General features: G+C 40.2%; 1 protein-coding gene across 2 annotated transcripts; it reads right to left on the reverse strand.

Annotated features, from left to right (window-relative positions):
• Positions 1–894: 894 nt before the first annotated feature.
• Positions 895–7,588, reverse strand: LOC103443125 (uncharacterized). Of its 2 annotated transcripts, XR_011573935.1 has the most exons (4): positions 7,187–7,588; positions 5,355–6,258; positions 2,099–2,169; positions 895–1,731 (listed from the first exon to the last, which is right to left on the reverse strand). XR_011573935.1 is itself a non-coding variant. In XM_008381908.4 (2 exons), exon 2 carries the CDS (start codon positions 6,130–6,132, stop codon positions 5,719–5,721), a length of 414 nt encoding a protein of 137 aa, XP_008380130.1. In that variant the 5' UTR covers positions 6,133–6,258; positions 7,187–7,586; the 3' UTR covers positions 5,441–5,718. The 2 variants fall into 2 exon arrangements, 1 of the variants encoding a protein (XP_008380130.1); XM_008381908.4 differs by lacking the exons at positions 895–1,731; positions 2,099–2,169 and having other exon boundaries at positions 5,441–6,258; positions 7,187–7,586.
• Positions 7,589–16,323: the final 8,735 nt, after the last annotated feature.

The following is a 16,323-nucleotide window of genomic DNA, read 5'->3' on the forward strand; positions in this document are numbered from 1 at the left end:
TACCTTACTGCTACAAGGCCGGATGTGATGTATGGAGCTAGTTTACTAGCTAGATATATGCATTGTCCTACAAATAAGCATTATGGAACAGCCAAGAGAGTGCTCAGATATGTCAAAGGGACACTGGATTATGGTTTGAAGTATGAGAAAGGCAGGAAGGCAGTTTTGGTTGGATTTTGTGATAGTGATTGGGGAGGATCAACTGAAGACAGCAAAAGCACCTCAGGCTATGCTTTTTCCTTTGGACGTGGAGTAAGCAAAGCTGTGTTGCTCTTTCCACTGCAGAAGCAGAGTACATTAGTGCCTCTGAAGCCACAGCTCAGGCTATTTGGCTCAGATTTGTCTTGGAGGATTTTGGAGAGCTACAAACAGAAGCAACTCCTCTGCAGTATGACAATACATCTGCAATTTCAATCACTAAGAATCCAATGTTCCATCAGCGGACAAAAACATCGATAGGAGGTACCATTTCATCAAAGATGCTCTGTAGCAAGGAATAGTCGATTTGATCTATTGTCCTACCAAAGAGCAAGTAGCAGACATCTTTAGCAAAGCTTTACCAAAAGAAAGGTTTAACTATCTCAGAGACAAGCTAGGAGTCATATCAGCTTTAGACTTAAAGGGGAGTGTTGAAGTATAAGTCTATAGCTGATTAGAAATAAGTTGTGATGTTAATATGTGTATGCACTTATGTTAAATACTAAGTGAGAGGGTATATAGATATAAAGGCCATGAGTGCCATGTGTGATGATCTTAGCTATTAGCTAAATGAGTGGCTGAGATCTATTTTATTTGTATTGATCCAGCTTAGTTTTGTAAAAGCTTTATATCTCTCCTTGCACATTGTGTGCGAGTAAGAGAGAGGCAATTAATGAAAACAAAGTAATTCCTCTGTGACTTTGCAAAAGAAGAAACAACCACGTTCCTTCTCTCCCTGTTTTTCTTCCAAAACAATTCATCTTCTCTTCTTCCTTAGAATTAACTCTGTCAAACACTAACACAAATCCATAAACATTGGAAGCATGTACTGGACGAGTAGTCCACCTCAAAAGCTCTCTGTCCTGTGAGCTTGCTTGGCCATTATTAGGTTGTGGAGCGATATTTCCATGGGATGATCTCTTTTATCTGTTATAACCTTGAGCTCCCTCTTGATCTTGTTTAACTCCCTCCTGATTCAGTTTATGTTGAGTATCTCCTCTGGAGAGTTTGAACCATGTTTTCTCGCTAGCATCTGGCACTCGGTCAAAACATTGTTGAGGTAGTAAAGTTTGTTCCTGATGGATGATTCTACAGGCTAGGATGAGCTGAAAATTTCTTCATGCAAAGTCTTTATTTCTTGAAATTGATTGTACCTGGGAATCTTGGAGATACTTTTGTCATTCCCGTCAAGTCCATTCCGGAAGTTATCCATTAGATATTGTTCTATTTTATTGAGCCATTGGAATAGCCTCTGCAACTCTCTTTTATTTAATCAAAATTGTAACCATAACTGGCAAGAGAAGAAAAAAATTGGGAACTTGTACAAGGGTTTGGTTTTTTTTTCTATAGATGCATATGTAGTTTGAAAGCACAATATATAAAACCAAAGAAGAAAGATAGACAAATACCTGATGGGATGGGGTGGATTCAAAACTGAAAGCCCGGCACACCCACAAGCTGTGGTGACTGCAGTTGGCTCCTAGAATGGCTGAGAGGTGAAGAGAGACTGCAGTTGGCTCCTAAGTTGGGAACCTGTACATCAGGGTTCCGGTTTCCAGTTCACATGAATAAACCATCTAAAGAGTTCTTAACAAAAGAATACGGCATGGTATTTCAAAAGTCGCTGCCTAAGCTTCTGCAGCTCTATTTGGATTATCAAAGCAGGTGCCATTATGTCCTCCGTGCATGTACATAGTATGTATGATCAACATAATCATTATTGCTAGCAGTATGTCATCTGTTAGCATATCAGGAGAATGACTATTGCATAATGATTCAAGATATATGTTTCATGTTTTAACCATTCCATCATGCAAACATCAGTACTCTAGCATTGGAACCGTAATTACAGTGTTAGTATTGTGAGCTAAAAAATGGCATCCGTAGCCCTTGAACTCACCTGGTTTTCCCTTGTTGAGTATTTGAGTATCCTAATTTATCAACCGCGAGACAAGCCAACACCAAACAAATCTGTTCACATATTCATAAGAAGTAATAGGTGTTAAATTTTCTGTTAGAGAGGACAAAATTATACGTTGAAATGCATTACAAGGGCAATATCTTTAGTTCACTTTCAACGAATGTGAAACAAAATCCATTTAAAGACTTGTAATGCACCACAAAGGCCATATCCCTATTTAAGACTTCAGGGCTAGAGGTCTTTCTCCTGCTGTAAGTCTTCAGCAGCTCGGCGATGGTTGTTTTTACGCCTACTCCCAATATGTTGGAATCCAGGACTTTTTCGGGTCATCAAGACTCGATATTGCTTCAGTCATTTAATCCTCCGACTGATTTATAGTTTCTTTGGCCTTAAGACTGTATTATCTTCTTAATTGAGACTGTATTATCTTCTTAATTGTACCATAAGATTATACATATCAGCACCCAAGATGCAAAATGACGAAATGTAAAGGAATCGCGGCAGTTAACACCAGTATCGCAATGCTATGCTAGCCTTTCAACTTAAGCAGTCATCGATACAAGAATAATATAACATATATTTATGCATTCAACTCTTTAGCTGAACATTTTCGGTAGGGGCCTCACTGCCATAAACATCCACCATCTCCTCCGTCACAGCATCCCTATTCCTACAATGTTCTTCCACTATTTTCCTACTGTGGACGATTTAGATATCTAGGGTTTGGTGGTATTGAGTTAAATATTCATAGGGTTTCAGACAAACAAAGTTACTTGGTGTACAAGAATTAATACAAAAAGACAAGGATTATAAACCTGATTCCAACTATAGAAAAGGAAACAAAAAAAGGAAAGGAATTGGAGCCGAGGGTCCACCAGGTTGGCCGCATTTACCTAGATAGGGGAAGATATGGGAAGGAGGCCGTGGCGTTCGGTTATTACCCAGAAAACTGGAATCCAACAGTAAAAAGGAATTCTATATTTCCTAGTATATATTTACTTCTATTATTTTTTTTTTTTATATTAATTTTCCTTAGCGGTGTTGGAATTTGGAAGCCTTTTCTAATATGGATTTGGAAATCCATTTCCCTTTCGGTTAGGGACACTGTTTCTAAAACACGCTATATATAGACATGGTGAGGCATTCCTAACATTCACTCAAAATTTCATACCCTTTTTTGCTCTCAACTTTCCTCTCTCACTCCCAAGTCCAAATTCGTGTTTTAATTACCCTTTTTCTATTTGTCTACTACTTGCTTATTTTCTGTTTAGTCATGGCTCTGAGAAACATTGTTGCCATGAGTTGCATCGTCATGATGGTTTGCTTCGGTGCTTGTTCCGCTACTGTTTATACGGTTGGCGGCGATGAAGGATGGACTTCTAGTGGCGCGGTCGATTACAATGAGTGGGCTTCGTCAAAATTATTTCATGTTGGCGATGAATTCATATTTAATTACAAACATGAAGACGATTTTGTGACGTTAGTAACTGAAGAAGTAGACTATGACCATTGCACTTCACCATCACTTGCCCTATCTGATTACGGTGGCTTGACCACCTTAACTTTTAATAAACCAGGCACCTACTATGTTATTTGCGGTGAACCGGGTCACTGTGAAGCCGGGCAAAAGATTAAAATCAAGATCAATGCTGCTGAACTAGAAAACCCAATCTCAAGTCCAAGGCCCTCTCCTCATCCTTCATCACCATCCGGTTCTCCTTTTGAAGCCATGCCACCAAGCTCAACCCAGAGGATGGCTCCAATTCTTGATCTTTTGATGATTGGGTCGGCTGTTACCGGTCTTGTTGTTTTAGGGTTTGTGGTTTCATATTTCTTCTACCGTCGTCGTTTACATGGATCTCAAATGCAGAAGGACAAAATTCCTCAGGTCGTTTGATTAAGAATATAAAAGTAGTGAATTAATTTGTACTAGCTAATAGTTGAATTTATTATATTCGGATTGATTATAAATGAATTTGTATTATGTTTAATTAATTTTAGTTACATGCATGCCAAGATTATTCAGATTACATGTGTGTATGTGTATATATTTATTTGATTTTTACGATGAGATCAGACATACAGAACAATAAAACAAACTGCAACAAAACAAACAACTAGAGCAAGCTTTGGAGTCGCATCTAAATCTTTAAAAACCAAAAGGTGGTTGTGCCCAAAGGAGTTCCCGACATGGGGGTGTCAACAACCATGGACGAAGTCGAGGCCGAGGACGAGGTAAAGAAGATTCCATGATTCGGGTCCCAGCCATGGGTTCCAATGTACAAGATCTTGTTGCACTTACCAATGGGATCCTATCGATTAGTATTACACCGAAGAAACTCCATCTCAAAAGTAAAGAGAAATGCATTTGGTCTAGGAAACAAATGGCATGAAAAATGGAGTGATACAACACTGCTAAACTTCCATCCTCATCTGAGAATTTATAATTGTCATCCATGATACTGGTTTAGACTACTGACTCCTACCTGAAGGCCAATTCATCTTTCATTGGTCTCTAGGCCGTTCAACGACCAACGTAGACTTCGGGCAGAAGTCCGTGGTATGCCAAAAGTTGGGAAGAAGTAACAAAATGCTTCTAAGTTCTAGATTTAAATCATGTGTATGCGAAGTAATTTTGCTTCATATCAATCAGAGGCACGTGTTCAGTTGGCTAACTTGGCTTGTTGACAAATGACTTGACTTAAAGATAACATAATAAACATACAATTCCGACTACACTATTCGTTGCTTAAGGTTGAAGTTTTGAGTCTTTGGCATACCATGTTTTCCTCCTCTGTACAGACTCAGAGTATAATATTATCACCATTGCCTTAACTTCGAAGGGATTGTGGATAACAATTCCATTTTGGCATCTCAACCAATATATTCCAGAAATAGGAACCAGAGAGGAGAAGCATAGAACCCTTCTACTTTGAAAATGTTGCTTTTCGTTGTTTGCCAGCATATCAGAATGTGTACAAGTGTGTGCGAGCACGTGTTTGAGAATATGAGAACAATTTATCAAGGACCATAAAGCATGCCGGAAGAAAACAAACAATTGTCTAAGCAACCTGCAATTTTTACTCTGCGATAAGTAAAAGGGGCAACAACATATATTCACATAGCTATGACAATGTTATCAAGCTACAAGGGAACGATATCCATGACTTAACGGGAACATATAATAAATAGACTTAATAAAATTAAAATAAAATCTGTTAACCCTTAAACTCACCTGATTTTCCTTTGTTCAGTATTTGAGTATCCTCAGCTATCAATTGCGACAAGTGTCAACATTGAACATCTGCTAAAAAAGGAATATACGCAAAAAACCAAAAGCATTTCATCTAATTTCAAAAAATGAAGTTGGTCAGAGATATTCTTTTTACAGCTAACATAAAGCATGTCTCTGGCCAGTAACAGAAGCAAAAAGCATGGAACAAACAAACATTGTTATCGGAATCTCACAATCAAAATCATCCGCTAGCAAAGAAGGAACTCAGAAAAACATATAACGAAGGCAGTATAAGGAATGATATGTGAACCAACAAGGAGGTGAGCAAAGAAGGTGTGCGGCCATCACAACAGCAGAACCGAACTCATTGGCACTCAACACCAGCTTCAGCAGCTCGGTGTGGCTTATTTTTCCGCCTACTCCCATTTTGTCGGAATCCAACAGACTTTTTCGGGTCATCGAGAGTTGATTTTGTTTCAATCATTTTATCCTCTTTGACTGATTTTACAGTTTCTTTGACCTGAGCTGACCTCTTCCTTTTCCTTCCATTCTCTATGGCAGATTGGCCTTTCATGTCTTTGCTCGAAACATGACTTTTTGCATCCTCGCCATCTTCTGTCTTCAGAGCCTCTTCTCCTTCTACAATATCGTCCTTCAATGTCTTTTGTGGCCTTCCTCTTCTCCTGCTTGGTAGAATCCTTTCCTCTTCACCACTTCCAGTATCCTCACGAGCAGCAATAACATTTTGTTTCTTTGCTTTTCCTCTCCCTCTACCCATAGCAAAAAAAACCTTGTGATGAAATTTCCAAACTAAAGGAATTTCTGCAAATGCAAGCCGATGATTTTAGAAGCAAAAACTACACTCTGGCTGAATGAACTCCACCTATCAACCTGCAAAGTTTGTCTGACAGAAAGCAAATATAAGCTATCCACAAGCAGAAGACGACTGAAGCAAATCCGCCAATGATAAAGTTAATAATGAACCAGTTTAGATATAAAAAAAAAAAAACTGAGTCAAAACTGACACCTTTAAGGGACAGGACATTTCCCAAACCTTTACTAACATCATAAGGAACTACAAACAAAATCAGAAACTTCAAGTCGGCCATTTAAATCAGCGACCGCTTAATTCCTAGCACTCTCTTTGGTTTCTCTTGAATTCAATTAAGAAGAAAGGAAAAAAGCAGGATCAAATCCTTGATCTCGATAATTTCAAATATCCAAAACCAAAAATGTATCTCGATCCTGCCAACAGGTTCCAACATCGAGCGACTGTACTGACTCAGTTTAATCATCTTAGTATAGACAAATCGAAAGGGAAATAAACGGAAACACTAGGAAACGGTAGTTATGTATCACAAAACAGCTAAACCCGTTGTGAAATTCAACCCGAACAACTTATTTACTAGTAACTGCAGATCAACAAGAAAGACCAATCCTTTTTGGATCAAAAACCAATGGCAAAGCAAACATTCTGGCTTCAATCTTAAGTTTAACAATCCAAATCCTAATCCCAACTTTGGCTGCAGAAAAAAATATGCAAGAAAGGATCCGTAGATTTGAACCTTAGGACTTATGCTTTCAGTTTCAGATTATGATGAACTAATTCCACCCATCTTCAAAATTTTCACTTTCAAAATTTTCAGGTCTCAAACTATTAGAAATCCACGATATCAAAAGCAATTTTTTTTTTCTCTACCATTTATTTTCACATAACAACGCAAAAGTATTCATATGAGAAAAAAAAATTAAAAAAAAAAAATATATATATATATATATACACATACATATATATGTGCAACATGGAGAAGAGAGAAGACGGAAGAGCTTACCCGAAAGAAAATATCCACTTGCTGCATCTCATTCACAAAAATCCATTTCTCAGAATCTGATTATTACACCAATCAAGAAACTAACAAAAACCCATCAACCAAAACAGGGTTGTTTTTTGTATGAATGGTTTTCCAACAGTGATGAAGCAGAAATATCCAATTAAAATCGAAAACTTTGATCCGAAGAAACAAGTAAAGAATACCCAGATCAGAAAACGATGTGATCAGAGAGAAAGGTTAGCAGAAATATTGGATGCTGAAGGGATTAATCAAAAGCAATAAGATTTTGAGAGCTTTTAAAGGGAGGAAGGAGGCAGAGGGAAAGAAGTTGAACAGAGAAAGGGAAGAAGAGAAACTGGTGAGAAAGTAGCGAGTGCTTTTTTGTCGTGCTCTTCCTAGTCCAAGTGTCATTAAATATTCAACAGGTTTTATGTATCTGGTACTGACGCTTACTGCTTAGGTCACGGTCGAATCCAGTTGGCTATCACTTTGCACTTTTTTCCCATTTCTTAAGTAAATTTATATTTTTTAATACAAGTGATATTGACGAGAAACAGTTAATGTTGAAAAATCAACACGCATGCCATGTTGTACAGGCAGGAAACCGCAGGTAAAGACAATATCGATGTGTTTAGTAGTAGCGCAAATTTCGAATGTAATAATCAAAATTTTCTGATGTGAGTTAATTTATTTCTAAGTATTAGATTAATTGACGCTAAATCTTTTTTTCTCTGTTTATTTGTTCCAATCTAATATTAGAGACACTATGACACACCCTGATCCAGATGATCCAGGTGTGCTGGCCGTCACGTGAGCGTGACGTAACCATAAGTGCGACACGGAAGCGAAACAACAACATACATAAGCAGGAATTCAAACCAAACTCTAACAGAACAACCTACTAAAATATCCGGACTAGTTATAAAGCAAACAAGTGAATTCAGAGCATAGGTTTAAATGCAGTCAAGTAGGACTAAAATAAAAATACATCACCCTCAGGTGAGTCCTACATGACAAGAGTCTGTCAGAATGCCGGAAAAAGACCTCGAGAGCCACCAACTGCTAACTAGAACCTGGAGGGGCGCAAAACAAAATGAGTGGGTCAGTAAAACCAAAGAGTTTTTCAAAACATTTCATTAAAACAATTCTAATCCCCTCACCGTAAAAACCTGTATACTTTCCCAGAAAATAGTATTTATACATATATATATACGCCACATCATAACTCAGCACATATCCATCATCATAATATCTCAGAAATGATATGCCATGTCCAAAATATAATCAGAATGCATCAATATCAATCAGGTGGAATAATAAATCAACCGGAGACCCTACAATGGTCCTGTACGGCTGATTCTAAAGCTCAACATCCAATCCAACCGGAGTCACCTCGGTGACCTGTACGGTTCAACTCTGCACGTCACTCGGAACTACATATAGTAGTCTGTACGATGACAGGTGTATAAATACGCTCTAGTGCTTCTCTCATCAATCATCGGCGCGCATAACTAAGGTCACCCACTAGTTGGAATCACATCTAGTGATCTGTACAACTAGCATGTCGGAACCCTTACATGGTCTGCACGACATCCACCTACTTGGATCCAAGACGAGCGTGCGGTGTGGTGAATAACAATATAAGCACTATCACCTAGGTGCAGGTTATGAGCTTTCAAGGCAATTCACATATATAACTCAGCTGAAATATAAATAAACTCACATGAACGTCCACCGCGTCAATTCACATATATATGCATCAGTAATCAAACTAAATATCTCAATGATTTCATGCATGGCAATTAAATTCATAACTTCCATAAAAACGTATTTTCTGGGAAAAATAACTGTATATAGGTAATACGAAATCAAAACTGCCCACTCACTGATAAGTCGACGGGTCGTAACCCCCGTGGCGTCCCTGGATACGCTCGTCCTCGGGATATACGTCACCTATATGCGAAACAACTATAAAAACGTTAATTTTAAACACATCACCAATAATTCGAAATAACTTCTCATACGGTGCTCAATTTGGGTATATGAATATACCACATCGATCTACTCGACGTCACGGACGTCGCATAATTTTTAGAACAATTTTTGGACTCTCCACGCGCCCTCACACGCAGGCCAGGGCACGGCCCTAACGGAAGTCGCGGACGGCGTCAGGAATATTCCGTCAAAAGCTAACGGTTACCGTTAGGGTTAACTAACGTCGTTAGCATATTCCGTTAACTTTAACGGAATATGCCATTGTCTTCTCCGGTGACGTCGCCGGTTTCTGGGCAAAACTTCCAACTATGGTTTCTCACTCATTTTTCAACCATTTTTCACGAAATTGGTACCAAAATGAAGCTCTAAGCATGAGGAATCACATTACACCAATTTCAAGGTCTAAATTCCACTAAATTTTACCTGAGGTAGTTCGATAATTCGGCCAACTTTGAATTTCACAATCCCGACGTCCAAAACTTCCCAACGAACGTCCCCGAGCTTCCTTAGGACCTCCTAAAGCTCACTGTGAGCTTGGATTGTCCTAAAAATCCACCAACTTAAAGTTCATGAATAGTGCCACATTCGGTCCTCGGGTTTTAAACATGAAAACGAAGGAGTTCTTACCTGAAAATGGTATCTTTGAGTTCGTAGGACACTCACGAACACGATTGTACTAATCTCCACGTCGATCCATGAAGTTTGGGGTGGTTTTGGTGTTGTCCGTACAGTTTTTGGGTGAGAGAGAGTGAGAGAGGGTCGGGGTAAAGGAGAGAGAGAGTCCACGGGATAGGGAGAGAGGGATGGAGGGTTTGTGATGTCCCAAAATGATCCCCACCATCCATTTGTCTAAATCCTTAACCGACAAACTATCCAACCATTCAAAATTTTATCCAACTTAATCAATTTTTTCCAAAGAAACTTAGGAACCATGAAAATTCAAAACATATTACACACATACCTTAGTAACGTCGAAGGTAAAATCGTCATTTCACGCTCCCGATATATAAATCCCGGGACGGGCTGTGACAATCTTCCCTCCTTATAGAATTTCGTCCCCGAAAATTCCCATAACCGAATAAACCACTTAATACCCATAGAATAACCTTGGGTACATCTCTCTCATCCGATCTTCCGTCTCCCAGGTAGCTTCCTCTACAAAATGGTTCCTCCACAACACCTTCACCAAACTCACCGTCTTGTTCCTTAGAACCTTATCTTTCCAATCCAATATAGTGACTGGTTCTTCATCATAAGTCAAATCCGGATTAATCTCTAGCGGTTGAGAAGGGATCACATGAGAAGGATCAGAAATATAATGCCGAAGCATAGAGACATGGAACACATTATGGACCTTAGATAACTCCGGAGGCAGCTCCAACCGGTAGGCAACTTCACCAATTCTTTCAGTGATCACATAAGGTCCAATGTATCTCGGACTTAGCTTTCCTCTTTTTCCAAATCGTACCACGCCTCTCCAATGTGACAATTTCAAAAACACCCAGTCGCCCACATTATACACTCGATCAGTGGCATGTCGATCAGCTAAACTCTTCTGTCGATCCTGGGCTGCTTTCAGGTTAGACTTAATTACCTGAACATTTTGAGTAGTCTCATCTACAATCTCTGGGCCTTCTAACACCCTTTCACCAACCTCAGACCAACATAATGGCGTTCGACACGCCCTACCATAAAGTGCCTCAAATGGTGACATACCAATGCTCGAGTGAAAACTGTTGTTGTAAGCAAACTCCATCAAATCCAGACGATCATGCCATGAATCACCAAATTGTAATACTGAAGATCTCAACATATCCTCCAACGTCTGAATAGTCCTCTCTGATTGCCCATCAGTTTGAGGATGATAAGCTGTGCTATAAAGCAATTGCGTACCAAGAGCTTCCTGAAAAGCCACCCAGAATTTAGAAGTAAATCTCGGGTCTCGATCAGAAATAATGTTCACCGGAACTCCATGATACTTTACAATCTTCGTAATGAACAATTTAGCCAATTTATTCAGAGGATACTTTTCCCTCACTGGAATGAAATGCGCTGACTTGGTAAGTCGATCCACAATCACCCAAATACCATCGAATCCATTTCGTGTACGAGGAAGTTTATACACGAAATCCATGGTTATATTTTCCCATTTCCACTGGGGAACGGGAAGTGGCTGCATTCGCCCAAATGGCTTTTTCCTTTCTGCTTTAACTTGCTGGCAGATAATACATCTACTTACATACTCAGCAATTTCTCTTTTCATACCCGGCCAATAATAAAATGGTCGAATGGTATGATACATTTTAGTTCCTCCCGGGTGCATTGCATAAGCTGAACAATACGCTTCATCCAAAATTTCCTTCTTTAATTCTTCATCATTCGGAACATACATTCTATTTTCCTGCATAAGCATACCATCTGATTCCCGAATTCTGAGGTCTTTCTTTTTTCCTTCATTTCTTAATTGAACCAGCTCTAGAATTTCCTCATCCACCATCTGAGCTTCGAGTATACGATCAATCAAAACTGGCCTGACTTGAAAACTAGCAAGAAAGGCTCCACTTCGATCTTCCAACTCCAACCTTACTCCAGTTGCCCTTAGCTCAGCAAGAAGAGGAACACGGCTAGCATATAAGGCATTAAGCCTACCTTGAGGTTTCCTACTCAGTGCATCTGCTACCACATTAGCACGACCCGGATGATGCTCAATAGTACAATCATAATCACTTAGCAATTCCATCCACCTTCGCTGCCGAAGATTAAGATCATACTGAGTAAACAGATACTGAAGACTCTTGTGATCAGTGAAGATCTTACACTTCTCACCATATAAATAATGCCTCCAAATCTTCAAGGCAAAAACAATTGCTGCTAATTCAAGATCGTGAGTAGGATAATTCCTTTCATGATTTTTCAATTGTCGAGAGGCATAGGCAATCACCTTATTATGTTGCATCAAAACACATCCCAAACCATTTAAGGAATCATCACTATAAATCTCGAAATTACCGCTATCATCAGGAAGTACCAACACTGGAGCATGAGTGAGGCAATATTTCAATTGCTGAAAACTCTGCTCACAATTTTCATCCCACTCAAATTTAACATCTTTCCTGGTCAACTTTTTTAACGGCAAAGCGATCATAGAGAAATCCTGAACAAACCGTCGATAATAACCTGCCAAACCAAGAAAACTTCATACCTCAGTGACGGTTCGAGGTTGCTCCCAATTCTCCACTGCCGCTATCTTTTGAAGATCAACTTGGATTCCTTGAGCCGATACAACATGCCCCAAAAATGCCACTTCAGTCAACCAAAATTGACATTTACTGAACTTAGCATACAACTGATGCTCCCTCAATTTCCTTAACACCAAGTTAAGGTGTCGGATATGATCTGCTCGAGATTTAGAGTATACCAGAATATCATCAATAAAAACAATAACAAATTTATCAAGATATTGCTGGAATACCTCATTCATCAACCTCATGAAAGCTGCAGGTGCATTAGTCAACCCAAACGGCATAACCAGAAATTCATAATGTCCGTAACGAGTTCGGAAAGCCGTCTTGGGTACATCCTCCTCTTTAATTTTCAACTGATAATACCCGGATCTCAAATCAATCTTAGAAAAGACACACGCACCTTTCAGCTGATCAAACAAATCATCAATGCGAGGCAATGGATAACGGTTTTTAATCGTTACCCGGTTCAATTGCCTATAGTCAATACACAATCGCAGAGTTCCATCTTTCTTCCTCACAAATAATACTGGGGCACCCCAAGGTGACGAACTAGGTTGAATGAAACCTTTATCAAGTAATTCTTGCAACTGGGTTTTCAATTCTCTCAACTCAGCAGGAGCCATTCTATAAGGAGTCAGAGATATAGGGTCAGTACCTGGAAGCAAATCAATAGAGAATTCCACCTCTCTGTCTGGCGGCAACCCCGACAAATCATCAGGAAATACATCCGGATAATGCCTGACCACACCAACTTCCTCTATACTGGTAGGAACAACATCATTTAATACCACATGTGCCAAATATCCCTGACAACCCTTCGATAATAATTTCTTCGCTCTTATGGCAGAAATAACACCATATCTCACCCCACCTCTTTCGCCCACAAAAGTAACCTCGAGTAGTCCAGGGCGATAAAAAGTAACTGATTTACCATAACAATCAATATGGGCACGATTATAATGCAACCAATCAGCTCCTAGAATCACATCAAAATCCACAATATCTAACGGAATAAGATCAGCTGGCATAACTATGCCCTCTACCATCACTGGACACCCAAGATACACACTATCAACATAACATTTATCTCCTCTAGGCATGGCAAACTCTAAATCAAATCCTAGAGGTGAAGGGTGAGGTTGGGTCATTTGAGCAAACGTATGAGAAATCACAGAGTGCGTAGCACCACAATCAATCAAAACCTTAGCAAAATGACCAAGAACATTTAACGTACCCATGATCAAGTCGGGATGGTTCTGAGCCTCTTGCAATGAAATATGATTAACTCGCCCCTGAGCTTGCTGTCGTCCACCACGACCTCTACTGCCTTGATTACCTCTCCCCTGTGGAGCACGTCCCTGACCAGATTGACTAGACTGTCTAGATGATCCTGCACCACCAGTAGCAATTTCCCCCTGACGGGGCTGACCTCCCTGATGCCACTGAGATCCACCAGCTGGCATAGAGGAATAAGAAGAATAACCTCCAAAATCCTGAGAATACCCTGCCTGAGGATAAGGCTCCTGGGAATACTGATAAGGTCCAGGAGCATATGGAGCAGCATCCCCCTGGTAGTGGTAGGCACCATCACGACTCGACTGGCCATAACCGCCTGATCCAAAGCTCTGCTGATTCGGCGCTGAAGGTGGCATATTAGTCTGCTGAGGTTTCTGCTGACCCTGGGGACACTGAGAAGCCCGATGTCCCATTTGCCCACAAGTAAAACAAGCACCACTACCTCTCTTACACTCACCATGATGACAGAAATTACAACGGCGGCACCATGGAGCGCCAGAACCACCAGCACCACCAGAATCCCTCTGCCTCTGAAATCTAAGCCCACCAGAAAATCTACCACCACCTCTTCTCGGGCCAGTAACACTAAATCCACCACTAGAAGAACTCGAACTTGCTCCACTCTTCTTAAAATTCTGAATCTTGCGAGGTCCCGGAATAGTAATACCCTTACCTTTGTCATCCTTTTTCTGACCGTCATTCTTATCCTCGTCATCGTCACTCTCACTGGGAAGATTATCAGAGTCCTCCATCCTGACCAAAATCTCGAAGAACTCATGGTAGTCGGCGCAGGGAAGTGCACTGGCAAAAGTACGCCACTTCTTCTTAGATCCCAACTTGAAACGTCGAAGCATCTCTCCCTGATTACCAACTGTATCAGGGTCATAACGAGACAAATCAGTAAACTTTCTGTAGTACTCATGAGTTGTCATATTCTTCTGTTTCAATCGAGTGAATTCCTGTTTCTTGCGATCAATATACTCTGGGGGAACAAATCTTTTCCTAAAATTATCTTGAAATACTTCCCAATCAGATGCCATAGCTGGGGACATAAACTGCGCCTGATTCCTCCACCAACCTGCCGGCTCTCGACCCAAAAACCAGGTAGTGGTCTCAACCCACCTATCAGCCGGAAAGTTCCCCTGACTTTGCATTACCTGAAACGTCTTTTCAATATGATCTAGCCATTTCTCTGCCCCCTCGTGACCTTCATCACCCATAAAGCGATCCAATTTCAAATTATACATGGTCTCCAGGGGTGTCCTCTGAGGTGGGGGAGGAGGACGAATCACATTCTGGAAAGCCTGAGCCATTGCTTCCCCCAACTGAGTAATATCAGGAAAATTAGGATCAGGAGTACGGCGGGACTCCCTACGCTCTCTACGAGGCGGCATAATTCTGACAGAAAACATCAAAAGATCATTAAAGCATTAACAATTATACAGGACTGAAACCTAAGCTCTGATACCAAACTGACACACCCCGATCCAGAGGATCCAGGTGTGCTGGCTGTCACGTGAGCGTGACGTAACCATAAGTGCGACACGGAAGCGAAACAACAACATAAGCAGGAATTCAAACCAAACTCTAACAGAACAACCTACTAAAATATCCGGACTAGTTATAAAGCAAACAAGTGAATTCAGAGCATAGGTTTAAGTGCAGTCAAGTAGGACTAAAATAAAAATACATCACCCTCAGGTGAGTCCTACATGACAAGAGTCTGTCAGAATGCCGGAAAAAAACCTCGAGAGCCACCAACTGCTAACTAGAACCTGGAGGGGCGCAAAACAAAATGAGTGGGTCAGTAAAACCAAAGAGTTTTTCAAAACATTTCATTAAAACAATTCTAATCCCCTCACCGTAAAAACCTGTATACTTTCCCAGAAAATAGTATTTATACATATATATATACGCCACATCATAACTCAGCACATATCCATCATCATAATATCTCAGAAATGATATGCCATGTCCAAAATATAATCAGAATGCATCAATATCAATCAGGTGAAATAATAAATCAACCGGAGACCCTACAATGGTCCTGTACGGCTGATTCTAAAGCTCAACATCCAATCCAACCGGAGTCACCTCGGTGACCTGTACGGTTCAACTCTGCACGTCACTCGGAACTACATATAGTAGTCTGTACGATGACAGGTGTATAAATACGCTCTAGTGCTTCTCTCATCAATCATCGGCGCGCATAACTAAGGTCACCCACTAGTTGGAATCACATCTAGTGATCTGTACAACTAGCATGTCGGAACCCTCACATGGTCTGTACGACATCCACCTACTTGGATCCAAGACGAGCATGCGGTGTGGTGAATAACAATATAAGCACTATCACCTAGGTGCAGGTTATGAGCTTTCAAGGCAATTCACATATATAACTCAGTTGAAATATAAATAAACTCACATGAACGTCCACCGCGTCAATTCACATATATATGCATCAGTAATCAAACTAAATATCTCAATGATTTCATGCATGGCAATTAAATTCATAACTTCCATAAAAACGTATTTTCTGGGAAAAATAACTGTATATAGGTAATACGAAATCAAAACTGCCCACTCACTGATAAGTCGACG

Source organism: Malus domestica, chromosome 12 (genome assembly GCF_042453785.1).
Source record: "Malus domestica chromosome 12, GDT2T_hap1".
Taxonomy (NCBI): domain Eukaryota; kingdom Viridiplantae; phylum Streptophyta; class Magnoliopsida; order Rosales; family Rosaceae; genus Malus; species Malus domestica.

What these genes read in the sequence shown, in the direction of transcription:
- LOC103443125 (XM_008381908.4), bottom strand. Translation starts at nt 6,132, where the DNA reads ATGGGTAGAGGGAGAGGAAAAGCAAAGAAACAAAATGTTATTGCTGCT.